At 39.6% G+C, this 27773-nt stretch overlaps 1 protein-coding gene across 2 annotated transcripts; it reads right to left on the bottom strand.

Annotated features, from left to right (window-relative positions):
* LOC122549220 (kelch-like protein 38) lies at positions 1-27201 on the bottom strand. 2 transcript variants are annotated; one of them, XM_043688660.2, is made up of 5 exons: positions 26960-27201; positions 20465-21821; positions 15142-15247; positions 13944-14229; positions 1-419 (listed from the first exon to the last, which is right to left on the bottom strand). In XM_043688660.2, exons 2-5 carry the CDS (start codon positions 21818-21820, stop codon positions 416-418), a joined length of 1752 nt encoding a protein of 583 aa, XP_043544595.2. In that variant the 5' UTR covers position 21821; positions 26960-27201; the 3' UTR covers positions 1-415. The 2 variants fall into 2 exon arrangements, with proteins under 2 accessions (XP_043544595.2, XP_043544594.2); XM_043688659.2 differs by lacking the exon at positions 1-419 and adding an exon at positions 7269-10363 and having other exon boundaries at positions 26960-27199.
* Between the last annotated feature and the right edge of the window lie 572 nt (positions 27202-27773).

Consider the following 27773-nt stretch of genomic DNA (forward strand, 5'->3'; position numbering starts at 1 on the left):
AACAACAAGTGCAGAAATCTTTATTTATATTCCACCACCAGGAAGAAAGGAAACACACAAGTGGCCAGGGACAAGCAGTGCCCTTGTCATTAAAGGGCAATGTTTAAGTGATCAAAAGGCGAAGGGGAGGGCAGGGATCAAAATAGAACTGGAGGGGGAAATAAACACTCCACGTGCCATGGTGCCCAAATGTTTTGGTCATATCAGTCAGCCAAGGCTTTTTTGATTGGCACAAGTTAACAACCCTGATCAAGAACCTTGTAGTTAATGAGGTCAACCTGGTTCCAATCACTGCACCTGCTTGTGAGCCAGTAGCTTAGGGTACAAAGTCTTACTCCAGGTCTTGATAACCAAGGAGGTATCATCCTTATGCAGTCCAACTGGCTGTATATCAACTTGTAAATCCATCCAACATTCACCTGTGATAAAATGAAAGAGACCTCTCATCAGCGATCTTTAGAAGGCAATTTTAGTACCTCGCCAAGTATAGCCAGGGATAAACATGAAGTTCATGGTTACCAATGTCCAAATGAAACAAGTTATATCAACTGACCTGTTACTGTGCTGCACATTCAATGAAATTCTGCATTAGAACAGAACACCTCAAAAGTACTTTGTTGGTGTAAAGCACTTTGGGACATCCTGAGGTCTCTTTTTAAATGATATGTGATGTCATATTTAATTAACCACAACGTTTTACAGCATAAAAGGAGGCTACTCAGCCCATTGTGTCCTTGTCAGCCAAAAGTGAATTATTCAGTCAAGTCCCACCTTCTAGATCTGGGCCCATAGCCCTGCAGATTATATCACTTCACTTTTTTGAAATTTTTTTTGCTAATAATTATTTTTCTGAATCTCCTTTGTAAGTAGTGTTCTGTGTCCAATTATGTGAGTCTATTTAACCATTGATGCCCATTGTGTTTGTTTGGTTAAACCTAGGTATGGACTAGGCAAAAATAAATACATTGTGTAAGTTATTGGAAGCTAAAGTTGTAAGCATGGAGCAAATATTTTAAAATACTGTCACAAAACCTGCCAAATGCACTGAATCTATTATTAGCTCTGCACATTTGAGATATAAAGTACAGAATAAACCAACAGTGAGAATTACGAAGGAAAATGTAAACTTACTGGCATCTACATCTTTCATTTCTTTGCTGGGAAATTCACTCATACTGTACAATCAGTGGACTTTGAAGTTAATGACCTAATTATTTGAACCATAGAGCCATAGAGATCTACAGCACAGAAAATGGACCATCAATCCATTAAGTCTGTGCTGGTCAAAAATAACCACCTGACTATTCTAATTCTATTTTCCAGCACTTGGCCCATAGCCTTGCATGCTTTGGCATCACAATTGCACATCTAAATGTCCCTTAAATGTTATGAGGATTTCAAGAAAACCAACCCCAGTCTCTCCAAGCTCTCTGCATAACCAAAGCTCTCCAGTCCTGGCAACATCCCGTTAAATCTCCTTTGCATCTTATCCGATGCAATCATATCTCCTCTTATAATGTGGATTCTAGAACTGCACGCAATACTCTAGCAATCGAATTTTTATGCAGTTTGAACATAATTTTCCTGCTCTTAAACTCTAGTCCTCAACTAACAAAGGCAAGTATTCCATTCTTGAATGCTTTATTACTTGTCCTGGTACCCTAAGGGACAGGTGGGCATGCATATCAAAGGTCCTTCTGATCTTTGGTGCTTCCCAGGGTCCTACTGTTCATCACGTACTCCTTTGCTTTATTTCTCCAGCCCAACTACATTACCTCACATTTATTCAGATCGAATTCCATATTCCTCTGATCAGCCCAGCTAACCTGCCCATCTAGGTAAAAACAATGACTGCAGATGCTGGAAACCAGATTCTGGATTAGAGGTGCTGGAAAAGCACAGCAGTTCAGGCAGCATCCGAGGAGCAGTAAAATCTATGTTTCGGGCAAAAGCCCTTCATCAGGAATACAGCTGCCTGAACTGCTGTGCTTTTCCAGCACCTCTAATCCAGAACCTGCCCATCTATATCATCCTGTAATCTAAAACTACCCTCCTCACTATTTAGCACATTACCAAATTTTGTACTATCCACAATCCTATTACGTTCTAGTCTAAATCATTTATATATAGTATAAACTCCAAGGAATCTAATACTAATTGCTGTGAAATCCTAGTGGACAAAGGTTCCCAGTCACAAAATCACTGCTCAACTATCACACTATGCTTCGTGCAACTCAGACAACACTGGATCCACTTAGCCAAATTTCCTTGGATCCCATGGGCGCTTACCTTTGCTTATCAAAAGCCTTGCTGATGTTGAATGCATGGCCCTCATCTATGCATCTGATCACCTCTTTGAAAAATTTAATCGGGTTGGTCAGACACGACCTCTCTTTTTCAAAACCATGCTGACTGTTTTTGACTAATCTCTGCCTCTACAATTAATTCCATCCCTCAGAATTGTATTCTCCCTGTCTCCTTCTTGAATGCGTCCCAATGCTGTGACACAGATTTACCCAAGAATATCTGCTCCCAATCCACTCTGGCCAAATCATACCTGACCTTATTAAAATTGTTCTATCTCCAGTTTAGAAATGTGATTCAACAATGTTTTGATAACAATTTTGAATCCAACAGAGTTATGAATACTGTCTGTAAAATACTCCCCACTGATTTTTTTTTTGCTTATTTGTTCACAGGATGAGGGCATTGCTGGCTACTTCAGCATTTATTGCCCAGAGAATAGTTAATAGTCAACCACAATGCTATTGGCCGGGTTTCATAGTTAGGCCAGACAAGGTAATGATGGCACTTTCTTTTCCTCAAGGACATTATTGAAACAGATGGGATTTCTTTTTTCCTGACAATTGATTAATGATTACCATTAGACTCTTAATTCCAAATTCTTAATGAAATTCAAATTGTACTATCTGTCATGGCAGGATTCAAACCCAGGTCCAGAGAATGTTACCACAGGCTTACCAAATCAACAAATTAGCAATTAATGCAGGAGTGCTTAGTAGCTTGTCTTCACATGGTTTCATAATTATAAGATTGGACAAACTTCAGTAGAAGGTGTGCTTTTATCAAACTGGCGTCCATTTTTGAAAGAGTTTGAAACAGTTGGACGGTTCAAGAAGCTATAGCATTGTCTTTTATTGGGACTGTTAACCTCCATCTTTGAAACCACACATTCATTTCTGAAAAACAGCATTACTGATTCTAACTTGTTTAGTCTGTGTTATATATTCTTGTGAAGGGAAGTGCTTCCCAAGGAAGCAAAGAATGGGAAGAGAGCAGAGGAGCAGCACTAATGGATAGCACTTTCAAAGGATCAAACAAACACTGATGGGCTGAATGGCTGTTGTTGCTTTGTGACCCTTTGACTTGTGTGCATGAGCTTCTCACATGATGCTGTTGTGTCTTGCTAAAAATAATTCAGTTTGTAAACTGAGAGATGTCATCAAGCTGATCCGCTGTCATAGTCCCTGGCTGACTCTGATTGCTGTAAATATCACAGCAGTTATGAAATGAAAACACTAATTTCATTAATCAACAGCAGGTTTCACTCCTATCCTCTTCTTGAACAATTATCTTTACCTTTGCTGCTTTGAATGTGATGAGTTTGGACATTCTGGAACGGGAGCCAGACAGTTTAGTTGAGCTCTACTTTGGCAGAGGTCAGATAAAAATATCTTTTCCCCTTGGACCAAACAACTTATAAATATCAGCAGAAATGTTGGGTCCTTGGACTCACAAAAACAGAGATGTTCTCATCTCATTAGAAAGCCTCAGTATTTGAAATTCTCCTTCATTCAGTTCAATCTGGGGGAGCACTGATCCCTGTGGTACCCCATGAGTCATTGACTGCCACTTGGCAAAAGACCTGTTTATTCTTGTTTCTTGTTTCCTGTCTGACACTATATCCATGTCAGTATGCTATCTCCATGCACTTTAATTTTATATGCTAATCTGTTATGGGGGTCCTTATCAAAAGCCTTCTGAAAATCCAAATGTTGTAGTAAAATTAATAAAATTCAAATTTAGAAGCAAGTCAATCAAATTTATTAAATCAGAAGCTTTTGGGAGTTGCAGCGTGATTCTGACGCTAACAGCAGAACTTGACCACGCCATCTCTCCCCGAACAACAGATATAGCAGTTTTTATCGTCTGGATGATGTGTACAACAAAAGCCTGCAAAGACGGTTTCTTGGGTTCTGTGATTGCATGCAGAAATCGCTGGTTGTGTTCTGCACATGAATGTGCAAGATCGTTGTTCTCGGGAATGGGGTACCACACCGTTGTTTTCTGCGCACGCGCAAGCAGAGATCACTGTTTCCGGGAGCGGCATACCATGACATTGTATTCTGTAAGTATTTCTTCTTTAGTTAGTTTCTGTTTTCACCAAATAAAGCACTGTTACTTAAATGGTGAATCATTGCAGCATCATATGCAGAGAGATCTGTGTGCATGAATCACAAAATGTTGGTTTACAAATGCAGCAGGTAATAAATAAAGCAAATGGAATATTGTCTTTCATTGCTAGAGGAGGTTATGTTGCAGCTGTATTGGGTGCTGGTGAGGCCATACCTGGAGTACTGCGTTTTGCTCTCTTTACTTGAGAAAGGATGTACTGGCACTGGATGGGGTGCAATGGAGGTTCACTAGGTTGATTCTGAAATTGAGACTGTTGACTTCTGAGGAGAGATTGGATAGACTAGGACTATACTCTTTGGAATTTAGAAGAATGAGTGGGGATCTTATAGAAACATATGAAATTATGAAGGGAATAGACAAGATAAAAGCAGGGAGGTTGCTTCCTCTGGTGGGTGAAACTAGAACTTGGGGGCATAGCCTCAAAATAAGGGGGAGCACATCTAGGACTGAGTTGAGGAGGAACTTCTTCACCCAAATGGATGTGAATCTGTGGAATTCCCTGCCCAGTGAAGTAGTTGAACCTACCTCAATGAATGTTTTCAAGGCAAAGAGAGGTAGATTTCTGAACAGTAAAGGAATTCAGGGCTGTGCTGAGCAGGTGGGTAAGGGGACTGGAGTCCATGAAAGGATCAGCCTCGATCTTATTGAATGGCAGAGTAGGCTTGTCAGGCCAGATGGCCTACGCCTGTTCCTATTCCTTATATACTTATCCACCAGCTCCCCCTTATCAACTCTTCTAGTTAATGCTTGAAAAACTTCAGTAGATTTGTCAAGCCTGATTTCTCCTTTCTAAATCCATGCTCTATCCAATTCTGACACTGTTTTCCAAGTGCTATTAATCTGCTACTAAATCTTTTATCATAGACACTAGCATTTTTCCTCCTAACAATGTTAGGTTAACCAGTCTGTAATTCCTTGTTTTCTCCCTGTCACCTTTTTTTTAGAGTCAGGGTCCATTAGCTACCAATCCATGAGAGCTGTTTCAAAGACTATAGAATCTTGGCAGAAGACCATCAATACATCCGCTATTTCTAGGGCCAATTCTTTAAGTGCTCTGGGGTGTAGATTATCAATGTGTGGGAATTTATTGGCCTTTACCCTGTAAACCTCCCCTCACTATTTCCCTATTAATACTGGTTTCATTCAGTTTCTCGCTCTCACTAGACATAGACTCCTCAACATTTTTGGGACATTATTTGTGTCTTTGCTTGTGAAGACAGCACTGAAATGTGTATTTAATTGATCTGCCACATCTTTGTTGCCCATTATAACATCTTTGTTTCTCCCTTTAAATGGACCTACAATTGTCTAATCTTTTTCTCTTTGCCTAATTTCAGTGCTGGTTGTCTGAGGCCCTTGATTGGCCATTTGAGGATTTCATTTGATAGCAAGTAAAATTGACCATGTACCCTCCCACCCACAATTTACTTCTGGTGGAGGTGGTAAGGCAGTGGGGATCAGGTGCACTCATATCCTACCAATGTTCCCTCTGAGCTGTGCAGGCACTGTGAGCACACGCTCACACACACACACAGTCTCCAGCTTGCAGAAATCGGACACATGGTCCTTGGTTATCTGGGAAGAAAATAAGTTAGAGAAAATATAGCACCATATCGTATTAAATGTCCCTCCTGCCTCCTGCAATGCCACCAACAGGGTCACAACATTCTGCTCTTTATGCACATGTACAGCAGATATTATTCGAGTAAAAGAACAGTTTACTCAATGGAGTTGAATGGCCTCCTGCTGTCTTTATGTTCCTGAGGACACAGTGCTTGTTTGCACAGGTCGTTCTGCTATAACGCGTGTATCATTTATGCAAATTCACTGTATTGTGATTGACAAATTGGGGACACTGTTTCTATGGTTCAAACCTTTAAAACGTGTTGCCCCTAATGTGATTACATCACCAATACTTTAGAAGCTGTTTCTAATTTTTCTATAAGCGGGGTTACACAAGAACGCAACCATTGCTTTATAGAAGAACTACCCATGTGTTCAAATTTTCAAACCGGAGATGTCAATTCTTTTCCCTAACATAAACTGACATCAAACTATGAACAGTGAAAACAGCATCCTTCACAGAGTTAAAAACTAATCAGTGTCTCACTTGGAAGGAGTGTCAAAATCTTGAAGGACCAGAAAATAAGAGATAATATACAGACATTGCACTTCTTTCCTCTGCATGCAAAGGGACTATGGGAAGGGAGAGAATGGCATTGGGGTGGGTCAGAGGAGTGGACTGAGGTATCATGGTGGGAATGGTTCCTTCTTAATGCTGAAAGGGGAGGTCAGGGGTAGTATGTTTGGTAGTGGCATATTAGGTGTGGCAGAAATGGTGGAGAATGATCCCCTTGAATGTAAACCCCTGTTATTGGCCTTATTTCTCCAGAAAGCAGAACTTGTTGAGGAGAAGTCTAAATTATTTCTTTGAAATAGCAAATGATTATGATGGGGTAGATGTAGAGATGTTTCCATTTATGAGGGAGACCAGAACTTGGAGACCATGAGTATAATACTGTGACCAAAAAATCCAAAAGAGCACTCAGAGAGACACCTTTACACAGACAGCGGTGAGAATTTGGAATTTGAAACTACATGAAATAGTTGAGGAGAGTATAAATACATTTAATGAGAAACCAGCCACATTCCTGAGGGTGAAGACCATAGAGGGATATGCAGATAATGTGAGATGACCTAGGGTAGGAAGAGGTTTATGTGAGGCATAAACATCCTCAGAGATCAGTTCAGCTGTTATGATCATGCAATAAATAAATTTATAAAATTAATCTAAATCTTATCCAGTGTAAGTGATCTTATATTGTCAGTACCACTGCCAAGTAGTATTTAATATTTGCAGAAGAAATAAACATTCAAATTCAAGATATAAACTTTGTCATCAACAGATTTCAAGTCTCTCAGAGATGAATATTATAATTTTTTTATCAACTCTTAGAGAATCAGAATACTGGTTTATATAGAAGATTGCAAAAAAAATACTAAATTAATCAAAATTCAACAAAATAAATGCAAACTAGAGTGAAATTTTAATACATCTCTTCAATAATCATGAAAACTTCCTTAAGTTAAATATATTTTTAAAGATTCAAGTACAATAAATTTTCAAACCATTATTTAATTCACAAAATATTAAAAATAGTTAACTAATGTGATGTCATTTATCACCCATCCCTAACTGCACTTAGTGAGGTGGTGGTGAGCTACCTTCCTGAAACGCCTGCAGTCCATGTTGTAGGTACACTCAGAATGCTGTTAAGGAGGGAGTTCCAGGATTGTGACCCAGGACAATCAATGGGAATGTAGTTCCAAATGAGGGCAATGTGTGATTTGGATAGGGAACTTGCAGTTGGTGATGTTCCTATGCATCTGTTGACCTTATCCTTCAAGGTGTTTGTGGTAACAAGTTTGAAAGATCCTGTCAAAGGAGCCTTGGTGAATTGAAGCAGTGCATCTTACCAATGATGGAGGGAGTGAATGGTGATGGGTTGGAGCACCAGTCAAGTAGCCCAGATTGTGCTGAACTTCTTGTGTTGTTGCAACTACACAATACTGCACATTTACTGTCAAATACAATGCATTACCACATATTCTGTAAATAATGTAATTTTGTATCATTAATCTAAAATGACTAGTACTCCTTGACAAAAATGAAACAATTAGACAGAATGATTCAATCCATTTGAATAAGTAAGGTTGTTTTATGCTGATTTTTTAAAATGACAATATCAAACCTTCTCTTTTTCTCCATGGGCTGTCAGCTGTGGCTTACTGGATAGTGTTTTGTTCGACAGTCAAATCACTGAGTCAGAAATTTGTGTTCAAGGCCTACTCCAGTGAATTGACCACAAGATTCAGGCTGAGAACCCATGTACAGTACTGAGGGCATCTGAACTATTGAAGGTGTCATCTTTATTAAACAGAATGTGTTTAATAAGTATGTTTAATAATAGAGTATGTTTAATAAAGAGTATGTTTATTTGTCTTCTCAAGTGGACTTAAAAGATTATTGTGTCATTTTTCAAATAAGACAAACTTACTTGAATGTATTCAAGGTAGGGGACTTCAGCGTCCATCACAAACAGTGCTTTATAAGTAAAATTACCGAATGAGCTTACTAACTCCGGAAGGGCATATTTTTCAGATTGGGCCTGCAGCAGATATTGAGGGACCCCATAAGATGGAAAAGCCTGCCAGACTTTATTCTCACCAGTCTATCTGATACATACACATCTGCACATGATAGCATTGGTAGGAGTGACCACTGCATAGTCCTTGTGAAAATGAAGTCTCCTGTCTTTACCCAGGCATTCCCTCCACATTTTTGTGTGGCACTACAAATGTGCTAAGTTGGATAGATTAAGAACAGATCTATTAGCTCAAAACCAGTAATCCATGAGACTTCGTGGGACATCAGCAGCCAGAGAGTTCTACTCAATCCTGCATTATTACAAGCCAAGAGATGAAACCTAGTTCAATGAAGAGTGCAGAAGGATATGACAGAAATAATGCCAAGCATATCTAAAAATAACCAGGTGAATCTACAACACAGGACTACATGCGTTAAAAATATCAGAAGCAATATGTAATAGACAGTAATAAGTAATCCCACAACCAATGGATTAGATAAAAGCTTGGTAAGTTCTGCCATACCCAGTTATGATTGGCAGTGGACAATTAAACTATTAACAGAAGGAGGTTCCACAAATATCACTATTCTCAATAATGGAGGAGCACATTTCATCAGTGCAAAAGATAAGGCTGAAGCATTTGCAAAAATCTTCAAGCCAGAATGATGAGTAGATGATCCATCTCAGCCTCCTCCTGAGGTCCCCAGCATCACAGATCCCATTCTTCAGCCAATTTGATTCATTCCTCATGATATTAAGAAATGGCTCAAGGAACTGGGTATTGAACTGGGTTCTATTGAAGATGTTCTCCAGAACCCACTGTGCCCCTAGCCAAGCTGTCTTGTTCTGGTATGGCTACAACACTCAACAAAACCCAAACATTGCCCTGGTATGTCCTGACCACAAATATCAGGACAGATTCAACCTGCCCAATTAGTGTCCTGTCAGCCTCCTCTTTCTCATCCACAAAGTTGTCGAAGGGGACATTGACAGTGCAATCAATTACACCTTCCAAACCTTTGTGAACTGGAAAAATAACAGCAGCTGATGCATGGGAACATCACCATCTGCAAGTCCATCTCTGAACCACACACAATCCTGACTTGGAACTATATCACAATTCCTTTACTGTCGTTGGACAGGATTCCTAACAGCATTTTGGGTCTACCTACATCACAAGAACTGTAACATTTCATGTAGAACAGTTACCAACGGGCAACAATCAATGACTTTACCAGTGTTGCCCACATCTTATGACAGAAGTTTTAAAAACTTATCACATTGCTGTTTATGGAAGCTTGCTATGGCAAATTGGCTGCTATGTTTCCTATTATATCAGTGGCAACACTTCAGAAGTACTACATTGGCTTGAAAGCACTTTACGATGTCCTTAGGTTGTGAAAGGTGTAATACAAATGCAAATATTTCCCTTGTGATTCAGTGATCCACTCATTAAGGGAGCTTGGGTGAGTGACCTGAGTTTCTCTCTGCACTGTGAGAAGTGGCTTGTAGAGTCTGGAAGGAAACATCTTGCTTCTCCTCATGCTGATGTCCCCAGGTTTTTCAGGGGAGACTTCCTGGAGACTCTTGCTATTAAGATAATTTCAAACTACTGTGTCTTATGCACTATGGATTGCTCCAATAGTTGACTGTGATGGGCTTTTTCACTTGCAACTCGCCTTTACTGGGAATTGGTTGGGTTCTTTGACTTCTCATCAGAAACCGGAGCTATACCCACAGCAAAAGGAACAAAACTCTTCCATCGTTGAATGTATCAACTGTAAAGACATGAACATGAAAACAAACAATTTGCAACTTTGGAAACAGACACTCCACTACTTAAAAGATCCACATTTAAAATGGGCAGTAATTAATATTTACAAAGACTTACAAACACCTCAATAAGTGCACCAAATGCAAGAAAATTAGCCTTTATCAAGACAAATTTTACTTCCTTTGCACTTCATTCCTTTGAATGTTTAGTTTCACTGAATACTGCTTCCAGATTACTATTTTGGGAATTTTATCCAGATTATTAAAACAAAAAGTTCAGCTTCAATTTTATCCTGATGTCTTTCTCCAGCTAGTAATACTTTGATACAATGGGGAATAATACTACAATTGTCATTTTATCTTTAACATGTGACAAAATGTAGTTCATGATTCTTTTCAGTCGTCTAAACAGAAACTTTTATTACAACAGAAACAGTGAGAAAAATGGCTCACTTTTCAGAAGGAAAATGGTTACAATTCGTTATCACCTTTCAAGAGTTCAGGATGTCCTAGTACTCTTTATAATCAATAAGTACATTTAAACTGTAGTCATTGTGGTAATGTCGGAAAATCAGCAGGCAATTTGTGCACAGCAAGCTCCAACAAACATCAGTGTGATAATGACCAGATAATCTGAGTTACCAAGGAATAAGACAGTAAGACTTGGAGCAGAAAGAGACCATTTGACCCATTAAGTCTGCTCAGTGTTTCAATGAGACCATGGCTAATTTGATAGTCCTGAATTCTACAGCTTTTACCCAACCCTTTGATTCCCTTAGTGATTGAAATCTGTCTGTCTCAACCTTGAATATATTTAATGACCCAAACACATCAGCTCTCTGCAGGTTCCTCCTCATTTCTGCTTTAAATGGGCAGCCCCTTACCCCTTACTTGCAGGTGATGATGTTTTCGGTCTGAGGAACAACCTCTCCAAATCAATCTTATCAAATTCTCCAAGAATCTTACTTATTTTACTCTGGGCACCAGGGAGAACACCACTTGCCTTCTTCAAAATAATGTAACAGGATTTTGTTGAGTCCACTTTAGAGGGCAAACTGCTCTCAATTTCTGCCTCACCTGAAATAAAAGCACCCCCAATAATGTAGCACTCCCCTCTTATAGCAGAGTGTCAACCTGGATTGTGCATGTTGGGAATGAGACTTGAACCCACAATCTTCTGACTCAGAAGCAAGAAACACTGAGCCATTGCTCTAAACTCTTGAGATTTTAAGAAGGACTTTAGGCTAATTGTAAACCTATATTTAATTAATAATTCAAAAGGATCAACTGCACTGATGTTAAAACCTAGAAGGGTCAGTTGCTTCAGAAACAACTAAACAGTGTGACTTTTTTTCACCATTATCCCATTAGGCGAGGCATCATGAAGGCAGCCAAATTTCCCTTCATCAAATACACTTCCTATAAGCTCACATTAACTTTCCCTCTTTCGTTTCTCATTCATGTTCCTCATGTTACATGCAGTTTCCACAATGCTGATGGTAATGTCATTCGGCATGTATCTTGAATTTGGTAGATGATTTTACAGCCAGATGTCTTGCCTGCCCCAACCCTCCCCATTTATCCAGTCTGGAGACTGATACATGCTAGTTTGTCTGCACCAGAGTTTGGGTAATATAAGCTCACACTACACACTCCCTGCTTCAAAAGGATATTCAATTACTAAAGGTTTTAGGGAGATGGTGGATTACAGAACTTAAGGGAAAAACCCTTAGTTTTTTTCTCCCTTCACAGATAAAGACAATGAAGCTATGGATGCTTAGAAATACAAAAATCTCAGACACATTGATGCAGAAATTCATCTTTGGCTGTTCTCCTGAAGGACAAATGTGAGGTTGTATTTTGGTAAGGCAAGTCAAGGCAGGATTTGGAAGGGTGAAGTTAATGATAGGACCATGAGTAGTTTGGACAAACAGACGGACTTCGGGTTGAAATAGACAGTGGTGATTAAGGCATTTGCCTTTATTGGTTAGTACATTGATTAAAGGAATTGGGTTGTCATGCTGCAGTCGTACAGGACATTGGTTTGGCAACTTTTGGAATTCAATTCTGGTCTCCCTGCTATAGGAAAGATATTGTTAAACTTGAAAGAGTTCAGAAAAGATTTACAAGAATGTTGCTGGGCTTGGAGGGTTTGTGCTGCAGGGAGAGGCTAACCAGACTGGGGCTTTTTTCCCTGAAACTTCAGAGGCTGAGGGTTATAGAGATTTATAAAATGATAAAGAGGATGGATAGGATGAATATCTAAAGCCTTTCTTCATAAAGTAGGGGAGTAAGATTTAAAAGGGATCTGAGGGGTAACTTTTTCATGCAGAGGATGGTGTATGTATGGAACAAACTACCAGAGGAAGTGGTGGACGCTGGAGGGTTTACAGCATTTAAAAGGCATCTGGATGGGTACATGAACAGGAAAGGTTTAGAGGGATAGGGGGCAAATGCTGGCAAATGGGACTAGATTAATTTGGGATAACTGGTCAGCATGGGTGAGTTGGTCCAAAGGGTCTGTATCTGTTCTGTATGATTCTGTTCATCTATGACCATTTGGTATGTATCCATGTTGATGTTATAGATAATAGGGTTGGGGGGTACTGAATATTGATTTTCGCTGATAAACAGCTCTATCAGAGCACATTTCTTCCACATTAGATTCTAGTGATGATTTCTTTTGTGTACAACAAATTGAATAAAAATGCATGACAAAAAAAAGTAGTAAGTACAGAAAGGACAGTATCTTGAATAAAAGTGGCAAATGTATAGGATAGGCTCCTGGCGGCATTGATAGAGCAAGAAGTGAAAATGGAAATCAGTTTGGTCCTCATTGATAAGTTGGTTTCAGGATTATTAAGATCAGCAACAAAGAAATCTTAATGAAGCGGCACTTTACACGAAACTCTGTTTTGTTTCTGCAGATGCTGTGTTTCTCCAGGACTTTCTGTTTTTGTTGAAGAAATCCTGTACCTGGAGATGCTAGGTGCAACCAGAAGCCGTTATTCCTTCGCTGGTTTAATATGTAGCAGCATTGGGAACAAACACAGGAAAATAATGCTGGACCTTTACAGACAGTCAGGAGGTTACAACTCTGAATAGTGTATCCAGTACTGGCCACAGTGCTTTATGAAGAGTGTAGAGGACCTTGAGATAGACACAGAGTAACCAGAAAGGTTCCAGGGATGAGGAATTTTAGCTACAATATTAAATTGAAGCGAAGGAGATTGAGAGATGATTAGAGAGAGGTGTACAAGGCTATGTCAGGTTTGAATAAGATAGACAAAGAAAAAATGTTCTCAGTAGTTAATGTTACAAAGACTGAGAGGCAAGAGATACAGGTAGGATATGAGGAAGAACTCTTCTATGTAGTGGGCTGCCTAAAAGGGTGGTGAATATGACATTGAAGATACTTTAGAAAGAAAATGGAGAAACACTTGATAGAAATAAACTTGCAGAGCTATAGGAATAGCACAGGGAATTGGGACTGAATGGATTGCTGTATAAGAGAGCTCGTATTGATCTGATAAGCCTGCTTCTGTATCATAACGTCTGTGACTTTATGATTGTTATACCACTTACTGCGTAGGGGGCTTGTAGGGGATGCTATGCAGTGTTAAACAGCCATGGTCAAACAGTTTATGTGGCAGCTTTCCTTTAGATATCCAGCTGTCTGTCTCTGGGTCATAACAATCTATTGCATCGCTGTCTTCAATAATGTTGTCTGAAGTGACAAACCGTCCACCAGTTACATAGATCTTGTTGTTTATAACTGTAGCTCCATGATGCATCTTCCTCTCTTTCATATCAGCACATTTTACAAATTGGCTTGACTTTGTATCAAAAGCAATCACTCTTCTTGTGTAGCCTGAGAGAATAAAAATCATATGTAAAAAATAAACAAAGCAAGAATGTTTTGAGCTGTTAAAATTATTGATTAAGGTATTGGGAAAGAAAAACTTGCTTTTTTATTAGCCTGTCAAGGCTTCAGAACCTCCAAAAGTGTCTTCCAACTAGTGAAGTACTTTTTAATGGGCAGTCTTTGCTGAAATATAGGTAACACAGCTTCCAGAAATAGCATTAGGATGATGACCAGATACTTTGTTTTGGTGATGTGGATTAGGGGTTAGGTATGGACCAGGAAACCATGGAGAATTCTCCAACATTTTTTTGGGACCTTTCACCTCCACCCATGTACAAGACTGGTGGATGAATTGAACTGCTCCATGTGAACTTCGTTCATTAGGGCGTCATCTCTTGGGTTTCAGGAAGTTGCTGGATTTGCACCGTAAATATGAATTGAATTTGCTGCAAAAGGTTAAGGCTGTCATCTTCGTGTGAAGATTCTTTTAGTGAGATTAATGTTCCTCCATTGACTGTCAACCTCTCTCATTCAGAAAGAGGATAATCAGGAATGCTACACAGCAAGTTTAAGGTAGCAAATTGTTCATTGAGATTTTTAAAAATGTTATTTCTTTCCCTCTATTTTTCCTATCTATTTGTTTTTTCTATCAGAATATAGTCTTTCTTTCACACCATGGGTGTAATTTGACTCTAAATCACTCGATTAATTTTTATGTTGTCATTCCCTCAGTTTATTTCTTAAAGCTTAAAACTCTTTTCTTAGGATGATAAACTGTTGGCCCCAAATTGATTAATGTGATGCCTTATCATTCCTCACTACATTGTTATTACCTATATAATACTTAGTTCCAGCTAATTCTGGTCTAAAACATTATCTTTGAATCAATCCATTATTATTTCAGCTGTTTCATCTTACCTCCAATAATAATAATTTTGTCACCAATCACAGCTGCAGGTGCACAGATATTTTTAACCATCCTTGTCTCCATTCTGAACCACATATTCCTTGATATGTTGTAAACCTAAATAATAATTCAGAATTAAAACTCTTCAAAAGTAATGCAGAAAATATAACTCCACCAAACATTCCCGGTGTTTGACTTTAACATTTCTGAACATATTTGTCTATATTGAACTATCCAGACTAAACTAGGTAGGACTTTCTCATTAAGAAAACGAATGCTGAGGCGTAACCAGATAAAGAAATTAACAGTTATGAGATGTATTAATAGAGCAGTCATTTTGTGCTGAAGACCCAAACTAGGAACCGTACATACAAGACCTGTCTTTGGAGCTCCCTGCCTAGAGATATTCCTTAGCAATTACTTGCTGAATTATGGTGAAGTGCTATTTTTTCCCCTTACTACAAGTAGGAAGTGGAAATAAACCATGAGCCTGTTTCAATTGGAACAAGAGTTGAACCCCACCTATTGTGAATCTAATCTCGACACTAGCTGTTTAGCTAACTGAGCTAAACAGCCTGCCGTGTACGTAGGAGTCGTTAATAATGGGGAATTCAGGAGAAACAGTTTTAACCTTACTGACTGTGGAAACAGTTACTGCCAATAACGGATATATTTAAGAGGAAGCTATATATACACACACATAACAAACAAAGATGTGCTGATGGGTTGAGATAATATAGCATAAGAAGAATAAACACTGGCATAGTCAGTTTGCACATTATAAATTCTGCACAGTTCCATGCAGAGATAGAGAAGCTATGGTAAATCTTTCTGAATCACTGTTTAGGTCGCAGCTAGAGTATTGTGACCAATTCTAGGATCATCCTTCTAAGAACAATGTCATGGTCCTAAGGAAAGTTCAGAGGAGATTTGCAAGAATGGTTCCAAGGGTGAGAAACTTTCAACATGTGGAAAGATTGGAGTGGAGAAAGGTAAGAGGAGATTTAATAGACATGTTCAAAATGCTAAAGGCTTTTGATCATGTAAATGAGTAGGACCTTACCAGCAGCAGGAAGGACGTAGACTTACCATAAATGGAAGAAAGGTATAGATATAGATATATATATATTCTGGTGGGAGCCATAGCTTTGGAATCCTTGTGTACACGGTTATTAAATGGTTTTGTTTCTGTCAGACTCACTTGCATGCAAACCTAAAGAGGGGACAGGCTGAGCGGAGAGTGTAATTCTATTGTTTTGATATCCTGCAATCTGTGCAACTTAACTCTAAGTTGAATTCATTATTTACAGTGTATTTTATACAACTGTCAGTTAATCACAATCTCATTAAAAATGATACAGCAGGTATCATATTTACCTCAATGAGTTACAAGTCATTTCTTTATTGAGTGCCCTAGTGTTGATTGTCTTGTGTTTTGATCTTGATGAACTTATTGGTTAATGTTAAATTTAATCTAGTAGATTAATAACTTGCATTTGATTTAAATGATGTGTGTATCATGTCGAGGCCTATTTTCATAGACCAATGTTAATCTCAATAAATGTTCCTTACTGGTTCTATACTCAAACTCCTAAATCTGAATCTCAGTGCTTAATCCAAGGTCAATCAGCTTGATTTAATAGACCCTGTCTCAATTAAAGCTCTTTTATTCCAAATCTCTTTGCTGCCAGTGCCTCATTAATCCCGAATGCATGCTTATGTTTATCACACAAATCTGTGATTAGCTGAGCAACTTCAGACTCATAAGACCTGACCCTGGCTGAACCTTGTGATATTTATACTTGCTGGAGTCTGATTAGCGACATAATTGATGGGTGAGTTGACATATAGTCTGAATTTTCACTGAATAAATCAAAACTATAATTACAAATTTTATTTCAACAAAAAGGACCTGTAAAATAAATACCATGGTAACCAACTGGTTGAGTACATTTCCTTTCAACTATTTCCATTTATGACAAACAAGTTGATCCTGTGACATCAGATTTATATAATACCCTTGTACACGAAAGAGTGAGCCAGTTGGCTCAGGTGGGTTAGTGTGTGGTTCATAATGATATCATCTGCACCAATTTGGTTCCTTTTCCAGCTGAGGCAGACTTGGCATCTGCCTTTTCACCAGGGCCTGGGATGGGATGGATGGAAGTACATCATGGCCCAGTACCAGGCCCCATGCTCAAGTCATGGGTGAGACATTGTGCCCAGAGGGGACAAGGAGCCCAGACCAGAGCAGGACCACTCCTCACCCTACCCTGAAAGCAAAAGGCAATGGACAAATCACCATTGACAAAAAGTAAAGTACCAAGAAAACAGGTCAGCATGAAGCATCTTCAGACATTGTAACAAAGGCCTTCCATTCACAGGGCACAATTGGAATAGAATAGGAAGTTAGAATATTAAGACAGTTCCTTAGGCTAGGGAAGCTCTTCACATAGAATGGGCATCACCTAAACTGAATAGATAGCAATGATTTTGTGATGAAGATATGCAGGAAATAATTAAGAAGATATAAGGAAGAATTGTCGTCATTAGGCTGCACAGAACCAAATATTGGATTAGACTTAACAATAGTGAAAGGACAAAGCAGTTCAACACAACAAAACCAGGGGAATATACCATGCAGTGGTATATTCTGCATGACATCCTAAAAGGCTGTATAGCTAGTGAAATACTTGCTTTTGAAGTGCAATCACTGTTGCATTGTAGGAAATGCATAAGCAAATTTATACACAGTAAGCTCCAACACACAGCAATGTGATAATAACCAAATGATTTTTTGTTGTGATTTTGGCAGAGGGATGAACATTGGCCAGGGCAGTGAGGTCAGCCCTCCCACTATCCATCAAATTGTGCTATTGGATCCTTTGGTTCACTTTAGATCATTTGTCTATCCTAAAGTATAAACAGAAGTCTCCTTAAAGAAGATAGAGGGAAGCGAGGAAGAGGGTTATAAATAGGTCAATGTCTTTTATAAAAGCAAAAAAAAAACTAAGGATGCTGGGAACTTGCAATAAAAAAAAACAGAAAATGCAAGAAGAACTCATCAGATCTGGTAATGTTTGTGGAGAGAGAAACAGAGTTTGCAATTCAGGCCTGTGAGCTTCCATCAGAACAGAGGAAAGTCACTAATGTAAGTCATAGGTTTTGAACAAGTGAAATGGCATGAAGGAGGGAAAGCAGAATAAAAGAGAAGGTTGTTGAAAAGAGGGGCATGTTGCTGAAGCTTTTGGTTTTACACTTATCAAATGCAAGAATGCCAAATTGAAGGTGATCACAATTACACACCAGGAGAAAAAGTGCTGATTGGTTGCCAACTTAAAGGAGATATTGTCGTCAAGACAGTAAGAGGAAGCTATAGGCTTCACAAGCTCCTGAGTAATTCAAAACAAAAGGTGACAGACTTGTGTATATTTGTTTTATTTTTCAGAAAATGGGTCCTGGGCTGTAAATTGATATTGCTCCGAGCAAGCAAAAAATCAGCCATGTTACAAACAAAACAGAAAAATTGTGAGGAGAGCTCACTGACAAAATGAAGGGGTTTTGAACCATTAATTCTTTTGGCACTTAATCTCTCTGTCCTCATCCTATTACAAACACCCTCTTTGGGTTTTCCTCTCCCTTCTTACCCTGTGGCCGTACTTATTTAAAAATTGTGACATCTATTAACTTTTTCCAGTTCTGATGAAAAGGTCATCAACTTGAAATGCTAGCTGTTTTTCTCTCCACAGATGCTGCCTGGCCCACTGAGTATTTCTGATTTTATTGCTGTCTTTCAGTGGAAAGTATGCACACGTTCGGGAACAAAGGTTGGATAGAACTTGGATGGAAAGCTAATTCCAGTTGGGATAAGATTGAGGAATAAATATTCTTGGCTGTAAAACTTAGAGAAAATAAAGAAAGAAAATAACAATGGCAGAAATCTGATTATTTACAGCGTCGTTGCAAACATGGAAAGGGCAGTGCTAATCAGTGGCATTTATGAGTTAACAAATAATAAGAAAACTATTACAGGTAAAAGATCCCTGATCTGAAATGCTCGGGACCAGCTGTTTTCCAGAACTCGGAATTTTTCGGTTTTCAGAGTGTGACAGTTTAATGCTGAAATCTTTAAAAATCTTACTGGAGAAGCAGACTTCTAATTAAGAACATGCTTGGCCACGTGCCCCCCCCCCAACCCCACGTCGCATCTGCGTGACACACATCAAGTGGGTGTCAACTTGGGGGCATTCACAGAGAAACCCCAGGCCTGTCAGTACTTGGCCACACCCCCATGTCGCATCTGAGTGACACACATCGAGTGGGTGTCAACTTGGGTTAACTGTTTGTTCGCCAAACAACCTTGTTAATGAGAAAAAAACTTCACAACAAAACCTTCAGATTTTGGAGCTTTTCAGTTTTTGGATGTTCAGATAAAGGATCTTGTACCTGTACCACCTTGGGAACATTTTTTGAACTATCAATTGGTGCAAAATACATAAGTCACTGACAGTAGTTTGTTATGCTGATAACTGGGGAGGGGGTTAATTAACCGTGCCCTATGGTTGTGGAATGGCGTCCCTCATGTTATATATTTATTAAGTTTCTGTCTCTAATGGGCAACGGATAATTACAAATTGAGTGTGATTCGATTTCGATATTGAATTTGTGTGTGAAGTTTGATTGGGCTATGGTTGCAGTATTGTTCACAGCTCTGATTCGTGAATTAGAAGTCAGTTTAAATTACATTTTTCCCCAAAAGACTAGATTAAATAAATATGTAATAGAGGTTTTCAAATGCATGGAAGTTCTGGGATTGTAAATAGTGAAAGATTGTTTCTGCTTATCAGTAAATCTCTAATAAGGGACATAAATTGAAAATTATTTGAGAAATGAAGAGGATGGTTAGAAGCATTTTTTCACCTTGAAAACTTTACTGAAGGCTCCAACCTGAACTTAATTTCTAAGTGGAACAAAAGCAAACTATTGAAGATGTCAGGAATTGGAACAAAATAAAGTAGATAATCTGAACACTTGACAAATCTGGCAGCATTTTTGGAGAGAAACAGAGTTACTGATGTTCCACTCTAATTAATAGCTCTTGTAACAAAGTGCTGAAGAACTAACAGTTGCATTGGTTTATTGGGTCTAATGTTGTCCCATTTTATCCTTGTGAGGTCTGTGGCTGGCTGAAGATTTTGTGCAGGAATGTTCTTCTGATTAATTTATTCTAACTCTCTAAGTATTACCAGCTTGTTCCAAGTTGAGGATTGCCCAGTTTCTCGTAATTTCTCCCCACTTTTTAACACAAAAGATCAGTGAGCCTGATGGCTGTACCTGTATCAGACGGACGGCATTCTGTACAACATCTTCTCCACCGAAAACATAGAGCCTTTGGTTCTTGGCAGCAATGGCTGGATGTAGCACAGCAACTGGCATGGGTGCCATTGACTCCCAGATACCGAAAATGCTATCATATCTGTGCAAAGTATTTAGTATTTCTTGACTTGGCCCAACCCCTCCCAGGGAGAAAATATAATTCATGTGTGCTATGGCCTGATTGGAGTAGCATGGCACCAACATATCTACTTCTGGCTTCCAATGGTTCATTTTCAAGGAGTAACTATAAACACATGCACTTATGGTGGTCTTCTTATTACTAACAACCAGTCCTCCAAGGATGTATATATTACTGTGTAAACATACTGAAGAAGCTTTATAAAGGTGGACAGGAAGCTTAGAAAGAGCTACCCATTGTTTTGACCTGGAATCATAAAGCAATGCCTCCTTTGTTGTCTCTTGGTTACTTTTCCTACCTCCGACAATAACCAGGAACTCTTGAGAGGCATACCTGCGGGGGACACACCACATGGGCATGATATCCGGGCTGTTTGCAAGGCTTAAGGAAAATATCAGTCGGCTGACTGATTCCAAGATGTGTCTACAAACAGGTGACGACTGAATAAAGGGATTATTGGCAATAAAGTGAAAGAGGTAAGTAGGGTGGACATACTGGAGTCGGACTTTCTTGAAGAGCTCATGCATGTGTTTTTGCCTTGTCTTTGCGTCATGGTTGATCCAAGTTGTGACAGTATCGAAAACCTGCTCTTCTTCAGCACAGAGTTCATCATCCCCCAAGTAGTCTGCAAGTTCAGTGCAGGTAAGCTCTTTCAAGTCCTCACAGGATGCCACCTCTGAGAAATGTTGCAAAGCAACCGCCTTGGCCTTTTTCTCCAAACTTTTGCAGCTGAAGATTTGTGCCAGTCTCACCATGCCAAGGCAATTTGTAGCTGTCAATTGATTTTGCAAGTATAAGGAGCATGCCTCGAGCACTTTGGGGTACTGATAGATACCAGCAGCCTCCAACAGAGAAAAAACATTTGTTGCATTTATTGTAATCTCTCCTGTGTAGACATAATCCACAATCTGAGTAAGAATGTCCACCGGGACCCCCAACAAATGGACATGGGTTAGGAAACTCTCTTTGAAGTTGTTGCAGAACATTGCCCTGAAGTAAGGGCTACTTGACGCCAGTACGTTTCGATGGCAAGGAACTTCCTTGTCTCCAGCACAAAGAATGACATCAGTCAATATCGCCTTTTTCCGTTGGGCATTAAGCTGTTTTAATAATTGATGAGACAGGTCTGTTTCCTTGAAGTGAAAATAGTTATGGAGAACCATATCTTCATTCATGCTGGAAAAAAAAGGTTTTGTAAACACTGAAATTCACAGTGATTGTATTTTCTTGAAATAGTAATTCTATAAATTGGTTTCACTGACTTATTTGTGTGTAGATAAAGAAAAATTGGAAACTTAAACATGTAAGTGATTTAACACTCTCTAAGTGATCCTACAATCAATACAAGTTAATGGATATGTGTTAACCATAACTTAGTAGCGGATTATAGTGAGGTTAAATGTTATCACAATTCTCAACAGTAACTCACATGGTAGCCAAATCATGCTTTTTTATTCATTCTTGGGATGTGATCATAAGTTCATAAGATATAGGAGCAGAATTAGGTCATTTATAGAGTCATAGAGATGTACAGCATGGAAACAGACCCTTCGGTCCAACCCGTCCATGCCGACCAGATATCCCAACCCAATCTAGTCCCGCCTGCCAGCACCCGGCCCATATCCCTCCAAACCCTTTCTATTCATATACACATCCACATACCTCTTAAATGTTGCAATTGTACCAGCCTCCACCACATCCTCTGGCAGCTCATTCCATACACATACTACCCTCTGCGTGAAAACGTTGCCCCTTAGGTCTCTTTTATATCTTTCCCCTCTCACCCTCAACCTATGCCTTCTAGTTCTGGACTCCCCAACCCCTTGGAAAAGACTTTGTCTATTTATCCAATCCATGCCTCTCATAATTTTGTAAACCTCTATAAGGTCACCCCTCAGCCTCCGACGCTCCAGGGAAAATAGCCCCAGCCTGTTCAGCCTCTCCCTGTAGCTCAGACCCTCCAACCCTGGCAACATCCTTGTAAATCTTTTCTGAACCCTTTCAAGTTTCACAACATCTTTCCGACAGGAAGGAGACCAGAATTGCACGCAATATTCCAACAGTGGCCTAACCAATTTGGTCCATTGAATCTGCTCCACCATTCGATCATGGCGGATATACTCCTCAACTCCAATTTCCTACCTTCTCCTCATAACCCTTCAACACATTACCAATTAAAAATCTGTCTAACTCCTCCTTAAATTTACTCACAGTTCCAAAAACTACCGTACATTGGGGTAGTGAATTCCACAGATTCACAACCCTTTGGGAGAAGTCGTTTCTCCTCAACTCTGTTTTAAATTTCCTATCCCTTATTCTAAGACTATGACCTCTCATCCTAGAGTGCCCCACAAGAGAAAGCATCCAATCCACATCTATTTTATCCACACTTTTTATCATCTTGAATACCTCAATTTGATCTCCCTTCATTCTAAATTCCAAGAGTATTGGCCTAACCTTTTCAATCTCTCTTCATACTTGCAGGGCCAGTATTCTTTTGCTCATTCTTGAGCTGCCTGCTTGAATTGCTGTAGCCCATAGAGAAGTTCTGTTCCGATGAAGAAATACTGGACTCGAAATGTTAACTCTGCTGGATTCCTGCAGATGCTGCAAGACCTGCTGAGTTTCATCAGCAATTTCACTTTTTGTCTGTTTGTGGGGACTGGGAGGGGAACGGTAGCTCCATTTATCGCACTTCTGGATTAGTGGTGCTGGAAGAGCACAGCAGTTCAGGCAGCATCCAAGGAGCAGCGAAAAGCCCTTTGCCCGAAACAACGATTTCGCTGCTCCTCGGATGCTGCCTGAACTGCTGTGCTCTTCCAGCATCACTAATCCAGAATCTGGTTTCCAGCATCTACAGTCATTGTTTTTACCTCATTTATCACACTATCAAAGATGCAGTTACTGGTCTATGACCCAGCGGCAGTGCTGAGATTGCTGATATATTTTCAAATTGTAAAGTCTTGGAAGAGAATTTGCAGCTAGTGGTTTTCCCATGTGAACGCATCGAAGTCTATCTGAATATCAACACTGCCAAATTCTGTTTTTCTATTCTAATGACCTAAGTGAATAACCTATCACATCATATACTTCATCTACCATCTGGCTGCCCACTCACTTAGAGTCATAGAGATGTACAGCACCGAAACAGACCTTTCGGTCCAACTTGTCCATGCCGACCAGATATCCTAACCCAATCTAGTCCCATTTTCCAGCACTTGGCCCATATCCCACGAAACCCGTCCTATTCATATACCCATCCAGATGCCTTTTGAATTCTGCGATTGTACCAGCTCCCAACACTTCATCTGGCAGCTCATTCCGTACACACACTATTCTCTGTATGAAAACGTTGCCCCTTAGGTCCCTTTTATATCTTTCCCCTCTCACCCTAAACCTATGTCCTCTAGTTCTGGACTCCCTCAGCCCAGGGAAATTACTTTGGTTAGAGTGGTGCTGGAAAAGCATAGCAGGACAGGCAGCATCCGAGGAGCAGGTAAATTGACATTTCGGGCAGGAGTCCTTCATCAGGTTCCTCCTGAAAAACATCAATTTTCCTGGTCCTCAGATGCTGCCTAACCTGCTGTGCTTTTCCAGCACCACTCTAATCTTGAGTCTAATCTCCAGCATCTGCAGTCCTCACTTTAGCCAGGGAAAAGACTTTGTCTATTTATCCTATCCATGCCCCTCATGATTTTATAAACCTCTATTAAAGTCACCCCTCAGTCTCCAGCGCTCCAGGGAAAACAGCCCCAGCCTATACAGTCTCTCTCTATAGCTCAAATGTTCCAACCCTAGCAACATCCTTGTAAATCTTGTCTGAACCCTTTCAAGTTTCACAACATCCTTCCGATAGGAAGGAGACCAGAATTGCGTGCTATATTCCAAAAGTGACTAGCTTTGTATCATCACCAAACTTGGATACATCACTATCTGTCCTTTTGCCCAAATCATTAATACATAAATTAATATGGCTTGTAATTAGCTGCAGTTCCAGTACTGATCCTTGCAGTACTGCACTACTTAAAGTTTACCAACTTGCAAATATCTCAGTTATCCCTGCTCTCTGCTTCCTGTCCATTAAACAATACTTTATCCGTGAGTCCTTAACTTACACATTAACTTTTATGTGACAATTTCCTGAATGCCCTTTAGAACTCTAAGTATACTACATCTGCCAGCTCCCTTTTATTTATCCAATTAGATATATCCTCAAAAAGCAGCACTGCCATCAGTGCAGCACTCCTTCTCTATGCACTGCTTTGTTAGCTTTGGAATGCTCAATTCCTGGAATGGAACTTGAACATGGAATCCTTATAATACAGAGAGGAACATGCTACAATCTGAGCCATGGCTGATACACTCCAACAAATCTTCACAGGCATCCCTTCAACATCACTATGTTTGGCAGGCTCCAATCCAGTTGACAAAGCCAACTACTTCCTTGTATTCCTTATCATCTTCCTACCCTTCCTCAACTCCACTTGTGTTTGCACTGTCTCTGAAACATCCTTTTCAAATGCTGCCTCAGTCTTCCAAATACCTACCACTGGGAATGCCATTCAGCACAGCACTCCTAAAGCTGGTAATTTCTTCAACCACTCCCTGCCCCAGAAAGAAACAACAGTAAAACTTAGAAATTTTTACTGGTCATACCAGAACAGCATTTTTGGGTCTGCAAGTCACATTGGACCAACTGGTGTCATTTCAAAGTTTTACTGAGATTTCCTAATCTGTTTGATGGCCTCAATTTCAACCTAACCCTCTTCCCTTCAGTTCAACTTCTGTTCCCCTGCGTCAACCTGAAATTATGTTATTGATTTTCATTACTTTCACCTAGTATTTAACCTGTGCTCATTTTGAGAATGGCTACACAGTCGTGGCACTGAACTTCTCTTCAAAAAGGTTGTGACAATATGGAATCTTCCTCTGTCACTGTAATTGGAGATGGAGGCACAGTGATAATGTTACTGAACTAATAGAGGCAAAGGCAAATGCTCTGGAGACATGGGTTCAAGTCGTACATTCAATTCATAAAATCTGGAATTCAAACCTGGTAATGGTCATCATGAAAGCATCATCGATTGTTATTAAAAATCAACCTGCTTCATTAATGTCCTTTAAGGAGGTGAAATCTGCCATCCTTACCTAGTCTTCCTAGGTTTATCAGTGATCCTAGATCCACAGCAAAATGGCTAACTCTTAACTATGCCTCTGAAATGGCCTAGCAAACCATTCAGTTTTAGAGCAATTAGGGATGGGCAACAAATGTTGACTGTGCCATGCTAGAAAATAATAAATACCTTGGTGAGACAGGACCTCCACCTAATGAGCGCTGGCTCAATATTCCTTGATGCAGTTCAGTGATCTGCCGATTGGGAGGTTAGGAGCTGGTGCTGGAACAAGGCTATAACTATAACTAATGATCATCTCCTGGATCAATCCAATGAGGCTTCCAATGAAAGCAAGGGAGGAGACAATGGCCTTGTAGTATTGCCATTAGTCTATTACTCTAGAAATCCAGGTGATGTTTCCAATAAACCTGTGTTTGAATCCCACCATGGCAGATGGTGAAATTTGAATTCAATAATAATCTGGAAACAAGAGTCTAATGATGACCATGAAACAATTGTTGATTGTTAGGAAAAGCCCATCTGTTCACTAATGTCATTTAAGGAAGGAAATCTGCTGATGGCCTACATGTGACTGCAGACCCACATCAATGTGGTTGATGCTTAACTGCCCTCTGGGCAATTAGGGATGGACAATAAAAGCTGTACAGCTAGTGACGCCCACATCCCATGCATGAAATGAACTGGATCTTAGGAAAATCTAGACAGTTGGCATACTGCACTAGTGCCATGAGTGCCAAGGACGCAATAGTTTAGAATGTTATCTGACACTCGTGTCATGTCAGTGCCACTCCTTTGTTTGCATTGAAAGCAAAGAGGAGAAGCCACTGGATCCACCCCACAGCAGGCAATAACTCTATATATGTTACCCAAATACTCTCCCACTTCCCTTGCCTGATAATTGCACCAACAATCCTGTCGGAGATTTGAGGTTAACATTTAAACTTTCTTTCAAAGTATATCAACTTTCTGTGGAATGAATCTTGTGTGTAAATGCATCAGGAGCACGTTATTCATGACATGAATACATTTTATCAACCGAACCAAGGAATTCTAGTCAAAAGTAATATTAATTTGTGTAAGCAAGAGACAAACACACAAAGATTACAAATTAGAGGAAAGCCACCATGCAGTCCATGGTTAGGGACTTGCTAACATATTTCTAACAGATTATTCAACTACCTGAATGGTGTTTGTTCGTGGAGTTGTGCCAGTCAGAACACAGTCTTCAAAACTATGTTGAACTTTTCTTTTCTGATCTGATGCCACTCACAGGAACATCAAGGAAAAGTGGAGAACTTCAGAAGAACAGCAACAGTGAATTTTACTGAATTAATGTTTTCCAGATTTGTTAATGAGCAGTCAAACTTCCTTTGATACTTGTGTTTAGTTGAGCACTCCGGCACATAGCATTGTCTGCATTCCATGACTATTAATAGGCAGCTTGCAGCTGATAGCACATGTGACCATTCCAGTTGCTTGTTTGGACTAAGAGTAAACTAAGTCATGTAACTTGTTGTTGCCAGCTAATAGGGGGTCATGCGTTTTAACTCTGTGCATAGGTAGAGGTGAATGTCGAGATGCACCCTCACCTAGTTTATGTAAGCAACACATCCAATGGAAACTAATACCAAATGTTGCTAATCTTACATTATTCTTTTGCACACCAGTTTCCATTAGGACACTAAAACTGCAATCTGTTGTTGTGGAGGTGTTATGCTGTTTTGCAAAATGTTTCAGAGATATTTGCACGGGAAGGAAAATCTGCAGATCAATAGTTATTGCAATTTGAACAAAGGTTTAGTAAGTTTATCCCAGTAATCTCCTGAATCTCTCCCTGATTATTTGATTTTCTGCTGAACTTTCCTCATGTACATTTGCCCTTCACTAAAATCAGTTATTTTGAAACTGAGCTTCATAAAAGTAATAAACAGGTCAGCTGATGATTAATGAGAAGAGAAAGAGATTTGTGTGCAGCATTGCATTTGTTTGGTGC

This window comes from Chiloscyllium plagiosum, unplaced genomic scaffold (genome assembly GCF_037043375.1).
Source record: "Chiloscyllium plagiosum isolate Xiang-an unplaced genomic scaffold, Cpla_swu_hap1 HiC_scaffold_4, whole genome shotgun sequence".
NCBI lineage: Eukaryota > Metazoa > Chordata > Chondrichthyes > Orectolobiformes > Hemiscylliidae > Chiloscyllium > Chiloscyllium plagiosum.